This window comes from Panthera onca, chromosome F1, assembly GCF_046562875.1.
Source record: "Panthera onca isolate mPanOnc1 chromosome F1, mPanOnc1 haplotype 2, whole genome shotgun sequence".
In the NCBI taxonomy this organism is placed as follows: domain Eukaryota; kingdom Metazoa; phylum Chordata; class Mammalia; order Carnivora; family Felidae; genus Panthera; species Panthera onca.
Window position 1 is genome coordinate 59,963,941 of NC_138355.1, and position 19,544 is coordinate 59,983,484.

General features: G+C 43.1%; 1 protein-coding gene across 5 annotated transcripts in view; it reads right to left on the reverse strand.

The window, feature by feature from the left end:
* The window catches only part of RAB3GAP2 (RAB3 GTPase activating non-catalytic protein subunit 2), a 103,425-nt gene extending 100,248 nt beyond the window's left edge, over positions 1 to 3,177 (reverse strand). For 4 of the 5 annotated variants that reach the window (XR_014136445.1, XM_081791927.1, XM_081791928.1 and 1 more), the window contains exon 1: positions 2,949 to 3,177. Coding sequence is in view for 4 of the 5 variants with exons in the window: in XM_081791927.1 (XP_081648053.1) it covers positions 2,949 to 3,063 (115 nt within the window). In the remaining variant the exon portion in view is untranslated. The remainder of the gene's footprint in view (positions 1 to 2,948) is intronic. The other variant, XM_081791929.1, reaches the window with a different exon arrangement.
* Between the last annotated feature and the right edge of the window lie 16,367 nt (positions 3,178 to 19,544).

Genomic DNA, 19,544 nt, shown 5'->3' on the forward strand with positions numbered 1-19,544 from the left:
ATGGTCAGAACAAGCCTCCGTGAGATGTTGACATCCGAGGGGAGACGTGACTAACAAGATGCAGACAGAATGAAAGCTCTGCCTACAGCATCCAAAGAAGAGACCGGAACAAGGGCAGAGGCCCTAGGCACAGAGGAGCCTGACTGGTTTAACAACAGCGTGTCCGAAGCACAAGAAATAAGGGAGAGTAACATGAGGTGCCAAGAAGTGGCAGGAGGCAGGGCCTCAGGGGCCTTATAAAGCATGTAAGGCCTTTGGATTTTTATATTAAGCGCCATCGAAAGCCATGGCGTTCTAAAGGACAATGCTATGATCTAAAATGTCTTTAAAAGCTCGCTCTGACTACTTTGGGGAAAGAATGACAAGAAATCAAGGTCAGAAGCAGGAAGATCAATCAGCAGGCCGGTGTCACTGGCCGGGTGAAAAAAGAGGGGATCAGCGGCGGGATAGACAGAATAGGTTATTTTCGCCGCATTTCCTGTCCACAGTCTTGTATCTACTATCCTTCACACCTGGCTCCTTGAAAGAGTCAACTTCTTTTTTTTTGCTCTTCAATATCCTGTAAACATGCCTTCTGTCTCCACATTCCATGGAAACTGCCCTAAGGTCCCACTCACCCCCACCTGCCCAAAACCACCGAGCGTTTTTGCATCCTTTTTTTTTTTTAATTTTTTTAACCTTTATTTTTGAGACAGAGAGAGACAGAGCATGAGCAGGGGAGGGTCAGAGAGAGAGGGAGACACAGAATCTGAAACAGGCTCCAGGCTCTGAGCTGTCAGCCCAGAGCCCGATGTGGGGCTCGAACTCACGGACCGCGAGATCATGACCTGAGCCGAAGTCGGATGCCCAACCGACTGAGCCACCCAGGCGCCCCGCATTTTTGCATCCTTGCCGGAGCTGACCTCAGCTGCGCCTGCAACTGCTCATCGCTCTTCCCTTTCATCAAATCCTGTCCCCCCTCAGCTCCCGGGCATGCTCTCACCTGGTTTTCCTTTCTCAGTCTTCTTCCCATCACATGACTCTTGAACACCACTGCTCCTCTAAGGAACATCTGCAGTACTCACTTCACTTCACTGCATACGTGATCTTTGAGACTCAACTGACACTTTTGGCTGGTAACTTCCAGGTTAACATCGCTGGCCTGGGATCCTTACTAAGCTTCAGACCTCCAGATCTAGCGTCCGACTGGACCCCCTCCGTTGGACGTACCACAAGCACGTAAGACGCAAAAGGCCCCAAACCCATCTCCTTCATCCTCTCATTACACACCCCTGCCCAAGCCAAAGACATTCTCAACTCCGTCTCACTCATCAGCTCCAATGCCAACACCAGATCTGCACCAGGTCCTGCAGATCCTACCTCCTTTAGCGGCTTTCCAATCTCTCTCTTCCTCTCCAGTCCCGCCGAGGCTCTTTTAGTTCCAGCTCCCATCACCTCCTGCGTTTCCGGGACAGCCTCCCACCAACCTCCCTGCTTCCCATCTCGCCACACTGCTACGGAAGCTCGAAGCTCGTAACAGGTATTCAAAAACTCTGCTGCATACATTACGTAGAAGCCCGGCCGAGTCAGTTCTCTGCTTAAAGTCTTTCAAAGGCCTTTCCCACTACCTCCACGGGCTTCTCGCGATCAACCTTCCGCTTACCTTCACAGCCTCGTCTCCCCCACTCTTTCCCTCGCCTCCTCGTCCTCAGCCATGCAACTTTCTGCCCTGTGATTTCAGGCCTCCCTTCCTCTGCACATTCTATCACCTCTCCCCTCTTCGCGTAGCTACTACTTCAAAGGCGGGCGCAGCTTCAAGGAGTGTCCTAGTGCCACATGCACACGCACGTGTGGATGGCCATACATGCACGTAGGGGTGTTAATGTAGATCTCATTCCGTGTTCATTTCTCGGTCCCAGCTCCCACCTACACGGCAGACACTACCCTCCTTGATTTGCGCCACTACTGACTGGCACAGAGAGTCCTGACACCTTCCACGCTGGAGAAAGGGGAAGGAGTTTACTTAGCGGGGCCGGGTCTTTTGTCACCATTCCAGCATGGCACAAATGACAGCACTCACGGTACCGCAAAACCAGGCGGGCGCTCCAGGTGGGAAATAAGGAGCAACCGGGAGACACCAAACGCACAGCCTTCCAACGGGAGAAATGTGGGGAAATTCCGAGAAACTCGGCAGTCTCTAACAAACCAGCCTCGGGGTTGCATACTACCTGGGCAAGGACTCACTTCATACTGTTGGATGACAATAAACAGGGGGAGGGCGTCTCGTCTCAATAAAGCACATTAACTTTTCCTGGCCCAAGTTACGGTAATTGTACTTCCTGATGTGGATTCGCCCTCGCTTCCTGTCAGGTTTTCCTTATTTGGGAGCCGCCTACTCACCACCTCAGGAGTCACTCACTTGTCGATCAGACCATTTATTCTCTACATCTGAATGGGGGGTTGGGTGGGGGGGGGGAATGGAGGGGAAGGGGCCGGAAGAAGGCAGGCGGTGGGCGAAGATAAACACTTTAGGAAGGGAGGGTGGCCAAAGGCCACAGTTCCGGGGATGGAGGGGTAGGGGCTGAGGCAGCACCCGGGGAAGGCGCTGACAGCTGGCAAGGCATGGGGAGGAGGCTGCGAACGCCGAGCAAGCCGTGCGGAACAGGGGACCGCGGGCTGGAGGGGGGAGATGGAGAGGGCCCTCGGGCAGAAAGCTGGGGGTAGGGGGTGGGGAGGGGGGTAGGCAGACGCGTCAGGAAGCAAGGCGCAGGTCTGGCCAGAGGGCCAGGGCTGATGGGGTGTAGGACGAGGAGGACAGGGGATCAGCGCGGAGCGAAGAAGGAAAGCGCAGGGGGGAAAACTAGGAGCCCCGAGGGCAGCGGTGGCGGGGCGGGGAGGAGACCCGAAGCCGCCCAGCAGGGGCCGCGGGCGGAGCGGGGGAAGGGAGCCGCCAGGCAGGGGGCACTTACTGGGGTCCCTCCGCACGGCGCCGCTGGGGGTCTCCTCCCGCAGATGAGGGAAGAGGAAGTCCCGGGCGGCCTGGAGGTCCTGGAAGTAGCAGAACTGGACAATGGAGCAGGCCATGGCTCCGAGAACCCCGCTCGGGCACCCACCTCACCTCGCCACGCCCTGCCCCCCCGCCGCCCCACGGCTACCGCCGCCGAGCCCGCACTGCTTTAGCCGCGCAGGGGCGGGGAAACCAAACCGGAAGCTGTCAGCGCGCTCGGGCCCGCCGCCCCGGAGCGCTGCGCATGCGCGGGCCGGCCCAGGCGCCGGGGCCTGGCGAGGTCCGGGTCACGTGACCGGCGGCGGCCCTGGGGAGCCAACGTCTACGTGGAGGCTGGCTGCCGACTTGAATCCCAGCTCTGCGCCTACAGCCGGGAACGAACGCTTTTATTTGTTCTGGCTTTGAGCCAGAGATGACCTAATTGGACGTTGTCCACGCCAGCCTTTGAACCATTTAACCAATCTTATTGATGTCCTACTATTGGCACGGTCCTGGTATTTCAGAGAAGAATCCCTGTTAAACTCGTGGCAGCCCAGCGGGGAACGGTATCCTGCAAACATCAGAGTTTGAAGAGATTACTTTCTCATCTGGAAATCAGCCCCATTAAGCCTAACTTTAAGTGCTCCTGCTGCAAATTCCCATAGTACTCTGCACGCCTAATATAGTACGGGTTATAATGTATTACATACTCTTTAAGTTTTCGACATTCATTTGCCCTTTCATTCATTCTCGTTCATCCAGCCATTCAGCAAGTATTTGTTGCTCGTCTTTTTTATGCCAGCCACGTGAGGCGCTGAGTATAAAAGAATAAAAGATGAAAGGCTTGTTCCCACGGAGCTAAAATTTTAGTGGCACACAAGTAGTAGGCAATTAATTACTCAACTATGTAACTGAAATCCTGACAATGCTGGGAAGGAAAGAAGTACGAAGTGGGAAGACAGTACATAACAGGGAACCTTACCTGGTGGTGGTTTTGGTTTTGGGGAGTGGGGGTGGAGAGTTACCAGGATCAGGAAGACTTTGTTGCAAACTCCAGGAAGGTGAGAGCTCATTTAACTCCCCTTCATGTCGGCGGTATCTAGCACAGGACCTAGCGCGTAGTGCTTAATAAACATTTGCTGAGGAAATGAATGGAATGCGTACGTAAAGTAAGTAGAGTAGTCTGCTTCTTTTACAAGGCACTTTATATTTCTTAAAGTATTTTTCTGTCCATTGTTTAACTGGATAGTCATAACACCATCGTGAAAGTGTGTCTTAGCTCATTTTTTTTTAATGAAAAAATTGACATGTCACTGAGTTCAAGTTGTCTTGAAGTTCATTTACATTACTTTTTCCTAAAAAGTAAAAACCAAAAAAGAATGATTTTAATGGTAGCGCAAAGCACCATTGACACTCACATAATTTCCCAAAACCTGAAGTGGTCATCCATTTTGTACAACAGAAAATGAGATGGAAATAAATTGAAGGCAAATAGATGAAGTCCAGAGCGTTTTTGTCTGTCAGGCCTGTGTACACACTTCGTCCTAATAATATAACCATAATTTAGTGCCCAAGTTCCTACTCGATCAATTCCTGTTTCTAGAGTAGAATGATTTGCACAAAATGAGATAATCTATGCTATCAGGTTAACGGGGTCAGTTCTAACCCTACAAAATATATGGTTGGATTGGATGTACTATAAGGTTCCTGAAGCATCAGGGACTTGTAATTCTGTGATGCAAGCTTGCAGAAAAAGCAAGCTTTCAGGGCTTCTGTTTTCCATCTGAAAAAAAAAAATGCAACGCTTCCTCAGATCATCAAGTCCTAGTGATTAAACCCTAACATATGGCACCAATACCAAACGAGAATAAAATGTAAATCTATATTCCTAGCTTTACAGGAAGAATAGAGAACACGTGATACTTTTGGGAAGGATACAGTGTCATTCCTTGAAAACCATCTGAGTTCCTATTCAGGTGAACGCATTTTGTGGAAGTGACTGCCCCCGGCTGATTCAGCTGGCCTTTGTTCTGCCCCGAGGCATTCATGTATCCCTTGTGTGGCTGCCTTGAATTTCATTACTGCTGGGTTTCAACGGGTGAAGTCCCTGACTTCCTTCCAAGTGGTATTGAAAAGGTTCATTCATGAATGTTTTGAAGGACTTGAGATACCCTTCACAGAAATTACAACACATTCATGAACTGAACTCTTCCCCCAGGAAGTTGTAAAGCTGCAGCTCTGCCTGCCATGGTTTCTGCGAGTGTGGGAGGATTGTGTTAGACAGCGAACATCACCAACCACGCGGTCACAAGGAAGCGCATTGCAGAAAATGTGCAGGCTTTACACATCTCAGAATAGACCGTGTCTCTCCGAGGTATGAGTTCAGGAGCTAGAAAAAGCACCAAAATCATCCAGATTTTGTGACCAAAATAATCACAGGAGGGTACTAACACGAACTCTCCCAAACCCATTATTCTGACTTAGCGCGCTAGAAACTGTTGGTGACAGAGAGATGCTTCCGGAACGTTGTCAGAAGCGGGTCCTTGCCCATCTTTAATGGCAGCCTGAGGCTGATGGTGTTGAGATACGGAATGGGGGGCAAAGTACGAAAGAAAGAGCAATGGCTTAGAGTCTGGAGACCGTGGGTCTGTCTTAGCGAGACCACTAATATGTGGCATGAACTTGGGCGATTCATGTCACCTTCCTAGGCCTTTGTCTCTTCATCTGTAAAACGAAGAGAATGGACTCAAAGTCTGTCTCAGGGTTGTGTAGTTTTGGTAAGAAATTAGGAAGGAAAGGGTCTGGGAGCTGGAGTTCCTTAAAAGGAATGATCTATGTAGGCTCCCCAATAAGAGGCGTGGGTGGACAGGAATGAACATGAGGGCACTGAGCCTCTTTAAGTGCAAGAAAGGAGAGCAGAGAAGGAGAATGGAAGGACACTGAAACCTCAGAGCCATGCAGAAAGTCATCCTTGAATTCACATCTGAATTGAAGTGTCAGCAGAAGCAAAGGCTATATACAACCAGTTTTTATTCAACCAACATCCTCAGAGGATAACATCTAATTTATCACACTAAAGGCGATGTGAGCACATTGAGGTGGTGAGGACGAGCCCTCCAGAGGCTCACTGCCTAACTGGGAGACAGCTACACGTGACTCTAAGTGTGATGAGTGCTATGGGTGACTTTTGGTACTCATAAAGGGCTGTGGGAGATATAAGGGAGAGATTAATATTGGTTGGTGGGCTTGACCAGTGGAAAAGGAGTGGTGGGGAAGACGTATGAAAGGCGATAAACAGATTGGTTCCAGATTTTAGAGAACCTCAAGGTCCAAATACTACAATCTGAGTTTTATTCTGTATGCAAGGTATACCCAATTGAAAAGTGTTTTAGAAGCATTGGGGTAGCAGTGTATAGCATGACTAAAGACAGAGATACCTCAAGATACCATAAAAATATTCTAAATGAGAAGTAATGACAGTGGAAAGACAGTGCCACTCTGGAGGCCAAATCAATGGATTTTCAGTGTGTGATTAGATATGGATGGTAGGAAGAAAAGATGAGAGCCAAGGTGACTGACGTTCAAGTGCATTGTGTAAAGAACTAGAGAGATGTCGGCAATGTCATGTCAGCAACCAAAAGAGAGAATGACAGAGGAGGAGTGGATTTGGGGGCCAACAGGAATAGGATGTATTCAGTATTGCATATGTTACATTTGAAGTGCCTATAGGTTTTTAAAAGTGGGCGGGGGGGGGGGGGCAGGCACCTGCGTGGCTCCATGAGTTAAGTGTCCCACCTGATTTTGGCTCAGGTCGTGATCTCACAGTCGTGGGATCGAGTCCTACATGGGGCTCCACACTGAGCATGGAGCCTGCTTAAGATTCTCTCTCCCCCACCCCGCTCTCTACCCCTCTCCTCTGCTAGTACTCTCTCTCTCTCTTTCTCAAAATAAATAAATACACATTTTAAAAAAAGGGAGGGGGTTATAAACAGAAGTTAGAAGTATGGAATTAGGCCACAGTTTGAAAAAAAGCAAAGAAGTGAACCATCCATAGAGGCCGAGGGAGGCATAAGAAATTTCCATGACCAGGTGAATCTATTGTGTTGAATTCAATAAAGAATTTAAGGGGAGCAAAGTCTGAGAAAGGGGGATTGCATTTCCTAGGTAGGAAGTAACAAGGTGACTCTCCAGCTTATTGAACAGCCAAACTCCTGTTTCCTTGGCAGATAAGTTGTTACCTAACTTCAGAAGTAGGTTATTTTTCTAACAGCCACAGGAGCTAGCTAAGGCATCTTGGTCTTTAATTAACTCTGACTAAAGGAGAAATTTTTTAGAGAGAGAAAGAATTTTGTTTTTACTGGCATTTAACAAGTATGGAAAAAAGAACTAACTTCACTGAACTTTAAGTGTTTTATGACTTGTTTGAAGGTAAGAAAATGTTTATATTTTCAATATTTTCCAATATTTATATTGGGCCAAAATCTACTTTATAATGGCATAAGAAAATATAGTAACATCATTAGCTAAAAAACGTAGGTGTTATAGTGCTTTTAAATCTCCATCTTCGTGTGTGTGTGTGTGTGTGCGTGTGTGTGTGTGTGATTCATAACTTATTTTAGATATGATCAGCATAGGGGCGCCAGGGTGACTCAATCAGTGAAGCCTCTGACTTCAGCTCAGGTCATGATCTCACAGTTCCTGAGTTCCAGCCCCATGTCAGGCTCTGAGCTGATGGCTCAGAGCCTGGAGCCTGCTTCAGATTCTGTGTCTCCCTCTTTCTCTGCCCCTCCCCCGCTCATTCTCTCGCTCTCTCGCGCTCTCTCTCTCCCTCTCTCTCGCTCTCTCTCTCTCCCTCTCTCTCTCTCTCAAAAAATAAACAAACATTTTAAAAAATTTTTAAAAAGATATGATCAGCATGTAACCTGTTAGTTTCAGGTTTACAACATAATGGCTCAATATTTATGTATGTTAATTACACAATGATCCTCTCAAGTCTAGTTAACATCTATCATGATACATAGTTACAAGTTTTTTTTCTTTGATGAGAACTTTTGAGATCCACTCCCTTAGCCACTTTCAAATAAGCAGCACAGTATTAACGGTAGTCACCACGCTGTGCATTACATCGCCCTGACTTATTTACAAGTAAAAGTTTTACCTTTTGACCTCCTTCACCTATTTCACCCACACCCCCATCTCTGGCAACCACCAAGGTGTTGTCCCTTTGTGAGCTCAGTATTGTTTTGGTTTGTTTTGGTTTAATTCCACATATAAGTTTCCAACTTCTTGACCTTCCTGCATTTGGGACTTGCCTGGTAAATAAGCCACCATCTTTAAAACAATGAGAATGGGCATTTGTGGAAGAAATTATCCATTCTCCTTTTTTCTTTACCAAGACAACCCTCTATTACTGGGGCAACTAGGTACCCAGATTTAAAAACAAATCTCTCTGGTTCCCCAATCTGGTTCTCAGATTTACCAATCTCTTTGGACTCTTAGTGTATCCATACAACTGAGTTCTGACTAATTAGATGGAGCACAAATTGTTAAAATTGTCAGAAGGAATTTCCAGAAAGTTTACTTAAAAGAGGAACAGACAGCTAAGAAAACTCCTTTTGATCTTTCCTTCTTCTTTTCTGTTTCTTTCATAGAATTTGACCTTATGGCTAAAGCTCCAACATCCATTTTAGACAATGAAATGACCTCAGCTATGGTAGAGCACAAGGAGCTTGGGTGTCCTTTGCTTTGTGGAGATGCCATGTCATGTTTCGAGAGCCACACCTGGGTTTCTTTTACATGAGAAAATCAAATTTTATGTGTTTCAGCTACTGTTATTCTGTGTTTTCTGTTATTGTAGCAAAAAACCTAATCCTGACACAGTATGGTCTAAATAGCCAAGAAGAACTTTTCATGAAGGAAGCTTGGTCTGTTCCATATGTCCTGTTTAAACAAAACCATTTTCATTTCTTGGATGTTCTTTTTCTCCAGTGTAGTTAAAAACAAATTAGACCAACTACCTGGACATTTTGAGTTGTTCAAATACTTTTGGTTTCATTTGTACATAAAAACATACCCCACAGGGTGCCTGGGTGGCTCAGTTGGTTAAACGTCCCAACTTCAGTTCAGGTCATGATCTCACGGCTGGTGAGTTCGAGCCCCACATGAGCTCTGTGCTGACAGCTCAGAGCCTGGAGCCTGCTTCTGATTCTGTGTCTCCCTCTCTCTCTGCCCCTCCCCTGCTCATTCTCTCTCTCTCTCTCTCTCTCTCTCTCTCTCTCAAGAATAAACATTAAAAAAATTTTTTTAATATATCCCAGATGACCAAATATCTCTTGTTGTCTTATTTTGGTACAACTCAAATAGATCCATAAAAGGTTCTGTGAAATAAATATCCCCAGGTTATGATTAGTAGCAGTGTGAAAAGTTCCAACCAATGGTTTTCATAATGGAAAATCAAGGGTAGGTCAATAAAAGGTCAAACTGCTGGAAGGAGTGCTATTTAAACCTGGGACATCACACTGGGATTTGTGAATGATGAGAGCTGAGGCAAACATCTTTCTTCCCTGTGGCTTCCATGCCCTGGCTCATCCTTTCCTTAAGTGTTTCCCAATCCTTAGCTTCAATGAATCTGTGTCCTCACGGCCCCTTTCTTCCCCTCTGATCATTTTATTTCTGGATATTTTATTATCTTCTTCTCATCTTTCTGCTCTCCTCCAGTCCCTTCTTCAAAGTCGATCTTATTCCAGACTCCTTTCTTTCTGTTAATAGTATTAACCTTCTGTTGGTGGATCATTTAATAACAAAAAGACTAACAATACCCTTGGTGGACCTGACTGGTTCAGTCAAGGAGAGCACGTGACTTGCTTGAGTTCAAGCCCCATGTTGGGGGTAGAGATTACTTAATAAATAAAAGTGGCACCTGCTTGGCTCAGTCGGTTGAGCATCCAACTCTTGGTTTCGGCTCAGGTGATGATCTCATGGTTGGTGAGTTCGAGCCCTGTGTCAGGTTCTGCACTGGCAGTGGAGGCTGCCTGGGATTCTCTCTCTCTCTCCATTTCTATCTGCCCTTCCCCTGCTTTCATGTGCACCGATGCTCTCTCTCTCTTTCTCTCTCAAAATAAATAAATAAACTTTTATGAATATAAATAAATGAATGAATGAATAAATAAATAAATTGGGTTTTTTTATTTTTAAAAATAAAATAAAATAAAAATATCCTTTTCTTCCCCTCGTTCACCAGCCAGCCACCAAGTTCTATTGTTTTAACTTCCAAAATGTCATTCGGATTCACATCCTTTCCATCCTCATCTCCGTCTCCTTTTTTAAAAAATGTTTATTTATTTGTTTTGAGAGAGAGAGACAGGGGAGGGGACAGAGAGAGGAGAGAGAGAATCCCAACATGAGGCTCGATCTCACCGATCTCATGAAACATGAGATCATGATCTGAGCTGAAATCAAAAGTCTGACCCTTACCCGAACGAGCCACCCAGGCGCTCTGCACTTCTCCTTCTCCTTACTCCAGACCCTCATGACCACTTCCCTGAACAGTTTTTATAGCCCGTTGATTCGTCTCGCTTCTGATTCCGGTGTCTTCCCTCTTCAGTCGTCCTACACGTTGCTGCCAGAATTGTTTCCTGACAGTGCGACTTGATAAATCTTCCCATAACACTTCCATTCATTCAAGAGCTATTTTCTAGATGCCCACGAGGTACTGTGAATAACAGGGGGCCCTGTGCACATGAATATAAATTAGACCCAGTGCTAGCGCAGGTGGTGGGTTACCAAGGCACAAACAGGTTAACATACTACAAGGGTACAGAGCAGGGGATGACAGCACAGCTCTGGGATTCAGGTAAGGCTTTCTGTAAGTAATATCTGAGCTGAGTCCTGAGCGTAGAATAGGTTTTGGCCGGCTGATGATGGTGGAAGGGAGAGGGGAGGAAGTAACCTAAGCAAAGGAAACATCAGCAAAGGCTTGGGAGCACCAATGACTTGTGTGTAGAGAGAAACACAAGCAGCTGTTTCTAGAATGTGAAGTGTGACGCCATGGTCAGGGGGTGAGTCCAGAGAGGTGGCCTGTGTGACCTTAAACATCTTCAGATTTCACTTCCTCCTGAAATTAAGGACTAATCAACCTTGCTTAGTTTGCTTAAAAGTGAGAAAAGCCTCCTTTTGTCTATTTTCTTCATCAATGCCACTTTTCATATTTTGCTTGCAGTCTAAGGGACTGCAGGGAGGGGACAGGGCTTGGTAGGTTGGAGTCATAATGTGCTAATAAGGCCTAACTCCACATGACCTCCTTGACGATTTCTACCAGAGGCTAGATTTGCGTTGAATGTTGGCTTTCCGTTTCTCTTCGGTAAAGCTTTCCCAGACGACTAGAGTCTAGAGTTGAAGAACTTTCCCGCATGTGATCAGTGAAGCATTCTCCTCTTTTAGCTCCTTTAATTTCTTCTCCTTACATTGACTGGTATTGGGAGACCCTGTGTCTCATTCTTCGTGATGTGGTTTTGTTCCCTTAGATGTAGTCAGTGAGAATAGTCCTGCCAGCAGCCACGGATTTGATTTATATTGGACACATCTGTCAAATCTTGTTACAAATCCAACCCTTACCACTATCCTAATTAGTTGAATCTTTTGCTCTCAGCCATACTCTATTCTTCTCTTTCTTGCACCAGATGGCACCTGGAAGATTTGAGCCATTCAGGACCATAGACCTGCACAGAGGTATGCTGGAGCATTCTAAAGTAGTTAATTATCGAGCACCCGCTCTATGCTGCTTCTCTACCCAGGACACTTTGAAATCCTTTCAAATTCAGCTCACCTATCACCTCCTTGGTGAAAGAGCTGACTTCCTCAGGCACAACCAGTCACTTTGAACCCCCCCTAGCTTTGTAGCTATGTATCTATTCTAAAACCTAGCACTTTGTATTCTGGTTAACTATTTATATTTCTGTCTCCCCCACTAGATGGTGATGTCCTCAAGGGCAGGGATTATGACCTGTTTACCTTTGTGACATTTATTCATTCATTCAATACATTTTTTAAAGTTTATTTCTTTATTTTGACAGAGAGAGAAAAAAGAGAGAAGGTGGGTCAGAGAGAGAGGGAAAGAGACAGAATCCCAAGCAGGCTCTGCACTGTCAGCACAGAGCCTGATGCAGGGCCTGAACTCACACACCGCGAGATCATGACCTGAGCCGAAATCAGGAGTCAGACGCCCAACTGACTGTGTCACCTAGGCACCCCTCAATATATTTTTTTTAAATACCTACTATGTATCAGGAGCTAAACATACATCTCCTCCCCATATACAAAAGAAACACATGACGGGCTCCAGCAACACACATCGATAAACAGGTAATTTTAACTCCATTTTGAAAGTGCAATGTTGAACATAAAAAGGAGCACATAAAAAGGGTACCTTACTTTGCGGACCAGGGAGGGCTTCCTGGAGGAAGTATCACCTAAGCTGAGCCCAGAAGGATTGGGTAGGTGTTAGTCAGATATAAAGTGGATGGAGAATAGAATGGGAACAGGGAGGGCAAAGTATTCTGAGACACAGAGGAAATAGCTCAAATCCCAGAGGGGAGAAGACATATTGTATGTAGAGGTTGAACATCCTTTAGCCTATCTAGAGCTAAAAGGAAAGTGTTAAGATAAAGCTAGAGACATAAAGGGGGCAAAATCATAAAAGGACTCAAGGATGGGTTCTCTGGTTTATTCAAATTTGTTTCTCTAGTGCCTAGCAAAGTACTTGACAAACCAGTAGCTGACCGATGTCTGTGGAGGAGAGGAAGGGAGGGATGGTCCAGCACTCCAGTAGGGTACATACGTGATATGAAATGCAGACCCATTTGCCCTCAAGGCCATGGGAAAGACAAGACACATCTGTCAAAATAAGTAAATAAAACCAGGCCCCATTTGATTAAATACCAAAAGAGAGTGGTATTCAGCAAACACAGTTAACTCTGGAGAGATTGCTGTCCCCAGGACATGGCCTATGCCAAGGCCTACGAAGCCTACGTCAAGAAAAAAATGGGACCCATTGCATCTGTGGGATGAGTATGGTTTAAACAGGAAGAAAAGAAAGAGGACATTCTGAATTTTACCCCATGGAGGTGAGGGCATGGAGAGACAAGGTGAAGGAGAAAGAAAATCCCTTGCAAATTTTTCTTGGTTCCTCTTCCAGTCGACCTCTGTCTAACGAAGAGATGCTTTGAAGATAGCAACATATTTGCAGAGAGGTCCCACCGCATAGGGCATGGGGTTGTCTAGGAAGACCTGCTCATGGAATCAGAGCCCAAGAGACTCAGGTTCATAAACTTGACCTGAAGTGAACACACTTTCTAGTATGGATGTGTGTTCCGGAAAAGAAAAAAAAAAAAAGAAGCACGGATATACAAAATGTGCTCTGTGTTCATTGTTCAGCTAATATAAAAATGCCATTTTCCAAACAGGATCATCTTGGTTTTGCAAAAGCAACCAACACCCTGCCAATTTCAAGAGATAGCTAACCAAGAACATTCTAGATCAACATGTCTGTGGATAGTTCCTGGGAGCCTGTGTAATGGAATTTGACTTCTACTGTCCTGGCTAAGTCTTCTATTAGATGTGCTGCCACGTTGTCTCTCCTCGTGTAAACACATTCCTGTTGCAACTTGCGTGTCACAGTTGGAGGTCTTTGACTTTTTGTTTTTCCAATTTTAGTGTGTGAAATTATTTTCTCTGAATGTAATGGTTCATATTCTATGAAATTAAAACTTATTTTCCCCTCATGTTTTTTTTTTTTTTTTTTCTTTTAGGCTTTAAAGATTTTCAGCATTCTTTTTCAGTCTTGGCCATTGTTTGCAATACTCCCAAATTTAGAATAATCCCGAAATTTTCTTATTGAGCTTTTTCTTCCTTTCTCTCTTAGAAAATCCTTAAATTTTGACCATCACATTCATGCTGTTTATTTATAGACTATGACTTAAAAGGGAGGGCTGACTCTAGAATTTCAAAATATACTTGCAGACAAATCCTGACCAGATTTATGATTTCCCTGCCCATCCTCCTTTTAAACAGGCTAACCATACTGTTATATTTGCTTTATGATAATTTTAGCGGTTTTTAATCCTCCTTTCCAAGTCAGTTTGAATTAATATTGCAAATAAGATTTTATAAAATAGGAGTATGATAAAAATATTTCTTAATCATTAGGTAACATTTACAAGCCGTGGTATGCCCCAGCTGCCTCCTACCAGCTTGCCATAGCTGGCTATTATTAACTTTTGAAGAAATTTATAAACCATTTGCTTTTAGCTTAGAGTCTTAAAATCTGCCATGGTGAGAGTATTTATACCAGAGAAATCAGCAAACCCTACAAATTGGGATTCATTCTTTCTACCCCTACCAAAACCAGTTGTTAAATATTTACCAGCACACCACTGACTATCATTCAGGTAATTAAAAAAAAAAAAATAGATCTGTAGTTTGTGCTTTCTTAATATAGAGCTTTTATTTTTTTTATTTTTTTTATTTATTTATTTATTTTTTTAACGTTTATTTATTTTTGAGACAGAGAGAGACAGAGCATGAACAGGGGAGGGGCAGAGAGAGAGGGAGACACAGAATCCGAAACAGGCTCCAGGCTCCGAGCTGTCAGCACAGAGCCCGACGCGGGGCTCGAACTCACGGACCGTGAGATCACGACCTGAGCTGAAGTCGGACGCCTAACCGACCAAGCCACCCAGGTGCCCCAATATAGAGCTTTTAAAAATGTCTCGAATAGGCTTTTGTGATTATGGGACATTTATGTTTACATAAAATTCATCCTGTGCTACAATATCTTAGTTCCTGGTCCTCTTGGTAAGACTTCTATGAATGCATAGGATGCTGTCGTTCGGCTAGAGCAAGGGCTTGCTGTAAAGTCAGAACATCTTAAATGTGAGCTCTAGCACAAATATTATTTGTGGTATAAGCAGCCAGGTGACTCTAATCTCTCTAAATGCAATGTCATCTCCTGTACCATGGGTATATTAACATTACCTAATGCATGTAAACCACTCAGCACAATTCTACCTGGCATTGACTCTGTTTTACTGAATCCAAGAGGTCATTGCTTAAAGGATGGACCATTATTTTATGTACCACAAAGAATAAGAAACATTGTCAGTTAAACTATAACATAGTTTTGTTTTTTTTTTTTAATTTTTTTAACGTTTATTTATTTTTGAGACAGAGAGAGACAGAGCATGAATGGGGGAGGGGCAGAGAGAGAGGGAGACACAGAATCCGAAGCAGGCTCCAGGCTCCGAGCTGTCAGCACAGAGCCCGACGCGGGGCTCGAACTCACGGACCGTGAGATCGTGACCTGAGCTGAAGTCGGCCGTTTAACCGACTGAGCCACCCAGGCACCCCCTTTTTTTTTTATTTTAGTAAATTGTATCTCCCTTTCAGAGGTGTTAAAATGTGGGAAAATGTATCTTAGGGTCAATGGTATATGACAATGAACTCTCAAACATTTTCTACAATGAGAACACGTGACAATGAGAAATTTTCTCGGTAGGCTCCATCTATTGTGGGAATAGTAGTTTAGGGGGCATTCTGGACTAACCGATATAAAAGAAATCCGGTTGGAATGATTCGATCACATTCTTATCTAAGTACTGCTGTGCTTTTAGTTTCTAAACTTTTGGAACAATATACACATTTTCTTTTTTTTTTAAATGCAGATAACACCACACTTTTCTGTGACATTGTCAAAAGTATTTTAAATGAATTAATTTTGGTAGCAGCACCTGCATCCATACTTTACTCTGGCCTGCTAGTCAATTTATTAAAAAATCACAAGTGATGTTGATTACAATGATTTATTTCTCGATAAGCACGCCCTCCCTCTTTCTGCTGAGTCGCTTCTGAATTTAAAAGGTAAACGAAACTAAAACATATTTCAACATTTTCTGTGTGAGCCATGGTAAATTCTTTGCTCCTACCAGAAAAACAGTAACATAGAGCTACATATTTATTTGGTTGTCTTTCTTGCCAGTTAGGTTGTTTATATCTTCTTGGGAAAAGAGCCATTGTATTGATATGTCTGCCTGCTACTTAAAGGGTGAAACTTAATTGTGACATTGTAGGAAAAAAAATGATCAGGGATTATACGAACTCCACATTCATTGAATTCAAAATACAAATAGCAGATAATTTATGGTGGCTTATGAGTAACAATGTACGTGGCAAAAATGCAAGGAGACAATAAACACTGGTTTTTAAAAGATCAAAAGTCAAAGCAAACCGAAGTGTTGAATCCATTTTAAAAACCACTTCTTCTGAATAAACGTTGTGTTTGAAAAGTAATCATTTGTAAGCAGGAAAATAAATCCAGTAATCATTTGTAAGCAGGAAAATAAATCATTTGTGGTTGCAGAATTTGAAAAACCAACGCTATGACTTTTAGATTGTCCAGTAATTTCTTTGCGACTAGTAATTTTTAGAATTTAGCTATGAAACACTTTTGCTATTACCTCCAGATGCTTAATGAGTGATGATAATATAGAAAAGAAGTAAAAACAAGGAGCGTTTATTATGTAGTTTATGCTTTATGTAATTCTAGGAGTCTTGCACACCAAATGTCGTTTCACCATTAGGATAAGGAAACTATTTGCCGACCTTCGTTTAATCGGAGAAGAGACTTGTATTGTGTGCTTTGTGGAATAATTGTCGATTTTTGAAGTTACTATCATTAATGTTGCTATGAACTGAATATAGATGTTGTGTGGAAACGAGCCACCTACATTTTATTTTTTAAAAATATGTATAATCTCATCTTACATCTTTATTAACTAATTTAGCCACATATTATGACTCCTTGGGCAACTGCTGTCATTCTATTTACATTTATCTATCCCGTTCCTCTCCCCATTTTGATCACTGCATCTTCCACACTGACTGTGTACTCTTTGAGTTCATGACTCTATAGTATATACAGCCATTCTAGCTAAATTACATTTCCCTCCCCCCCCCCCCCAAATTTACCCTTTGGACAACAATATTTTTTGTAAGGTATGACATTAAGCTCCGTAAACCTGCAAAAATCCATTTCGAGATTCTTTTTTCCTAAAGAAATTAAATTTCAAAAGTACTGAGATGTTAAGCAATGAATAAAGCAAGGGAATAAATAATTCACTAATGTATTAATAAATATTTCAGCGCTGAGTGGAGTCCTGGTTAATGCATGTTAATATCTTAGTAAGTGAAATTCTTTGAATGTTTTATATGTTACAACTTAAACTATTTAGTATTACTGGCCATGGATCTATAGATAAAATATTTAACAGAAGTCAGTAATGAATATGAAAAGAACACTTTACAGATGTTTTAATAAATGAACTCAACAGTAGTAGAAGACATTCAAAGGCAAAGACATGTATTTATCACACCCTCACTCTGATTTCATTGTACTTACCAGGACTCTTTTTACTTAAAATAAAGCATCAGGGTGAATTCTGAACACAAATATTAAGAGGACTGTTGCTATGTCAATAAACTTATAGCTTCTCTTTATGTTGCATATATGTCCCTGAAACGTTGTCTTCAGATGGATCTTTTAAACTCATGTTTTAGGGATGCCTAGGTGGCATCAGTAAAGTGTCAGACTTTGGCTCAGGTCATGATCTCATGGTTCGTGAGTTCGAGCCCCGGGTCCAGCTCCACAATGACAGCTCAGAGCCTGGAGCCTGCTTCAGATTCTGTGTCTCCCTCTCTCCCTGTCCCTCCCCCATTTGTGCTCTGTCTGTCTGTCTCTCTCTCTCTCTCTCTCTCTCTCAAAAATAAGTAAATGTTAAAGAAAATTAAAAGAAAAAATAAACTCATACTTTATTTTTACTACTTCCATCTTTAGCAGTTCAGTTTTTATTTTTATTTATTTATTATTTTTTTAATTTTATTTTTTATTTTTTTAAATTTACACCCAAATTAGTTAGCATATCGTGCAACAATGATTTCAGGAGTAGATTCCTTAGTTCCCCTTCCCCATTTAGCCCATCCCCCCTCCCACAACCCCTCCAGTAACCCTCAGTTTGTTCTCCATATTTATGAGTCTCTTCTGTTTTTTCCCCCTCCCTGTTTTTATATTATTTTTGTTTCCCTTCCCTTATGTTCATCTGTTTTGTCTCTTAAAGTCCTCATATGATTTTTGTCTTTCTCTGACTGACTGATTTCACTTAGCGTAATACCCTCCAGTTCCATTCACGTAGTTGCAAATGGCAAGATTTCATTCGTTTTCATGGCTGAGCAATATTTCATGGTATTTATATACCACATCTTCTTTATCCATTCATCCATCGGTGGACATTTGGGCTCTTTCCATACTTTGGCTATTGTCGATAGTGCTGCTATAAACATGGGGGTGCATGTGTCCCTTCGAAACCGCACCCCTGTATCCTGTGGATAAATGCCTCGTAGTGCAATTGCTGGGTCGTGGGGTAATTCTATTTTTAGTTTTTTGAGGAACCTCCATACTGTTTTCCAGTGGCTGCACCAGCTTGCATTCCCAATTAGCAGAACTGACAATATCGTGTAGGATGACGGGTTTATTAGCACTGTCAACTGCAAACTGTCCCTTGGGTCACTGTACCACGCATTAGTGTTACCATACACATGCTCACAATCAGTTAAGTCTGATAATCTCACTAACGTGTGTGCACAGCAGACTATGATTTCAGAAACTGTTTTAAGGCCGGGGACTTTGACATTTTGGGCCTGATAATTCTTTGTTATGGAGAAACATAACATGTCCCGTCTTGTACCCCGTAGGATGTTGAGAAGTATCCTGGCCTTTACACACCAGATGCCACTAACTGCTCCTGCCCCTGGCTGTGACAACCAAATGTATCTCCAAACATTGCCAAATGTCCCCTGGGGGAATAAAAATCATCCCCTGTCGAGAACCACTGGTTTTACAGTTACATTTTTTTCTAGAAGGAACTTAGGAGTCATAACACAAGAAAGTGTCAAAAATCCTTTACTGTAACAGAAAGTGCCTAGTAGTCTATACTGATCAATCCTGTAAGATCAACTTTATTGAAATATAACTTACATAGATTAAATTACATAGATTTTCATTCCACAGTTTGATGAGTTCTAACAAATATATACACCCAATGTAGCTTTGACCCCAGTCAAGATATGGAACATTTCTGGGGGTGGAGGGTGGCTGGCTGGTTCAGTCTGTGGAGCATGTGACCCTTGATCTTATGGTCATGAGTTCAAGCCCCATATTGGGCATAGAGACTATTTGAAGAAAAAAAAAGATATAGAATGTTTCCATCACCTTAGGGAGTTTTCATCCTGCCACTTTGTTTTGTCAATCCCAGCCAACACTAATCCAACCCCTCTCCCAGAGAAGCACTGACTTCTATCGTAATAAAGTAGTTTTGGCTGTTCTAGAATTTCATATAAATGGAACAAGCAAGTATGGACTCTTTTGGACTCTTTTGTGTCTGACCTCTTTCACTCAACCAAATCTCTGTGAGATTTATGCATATTGTTGTGTATATTAGAAATTTATTAATTTTTAAAAATATTTCAATGTTTT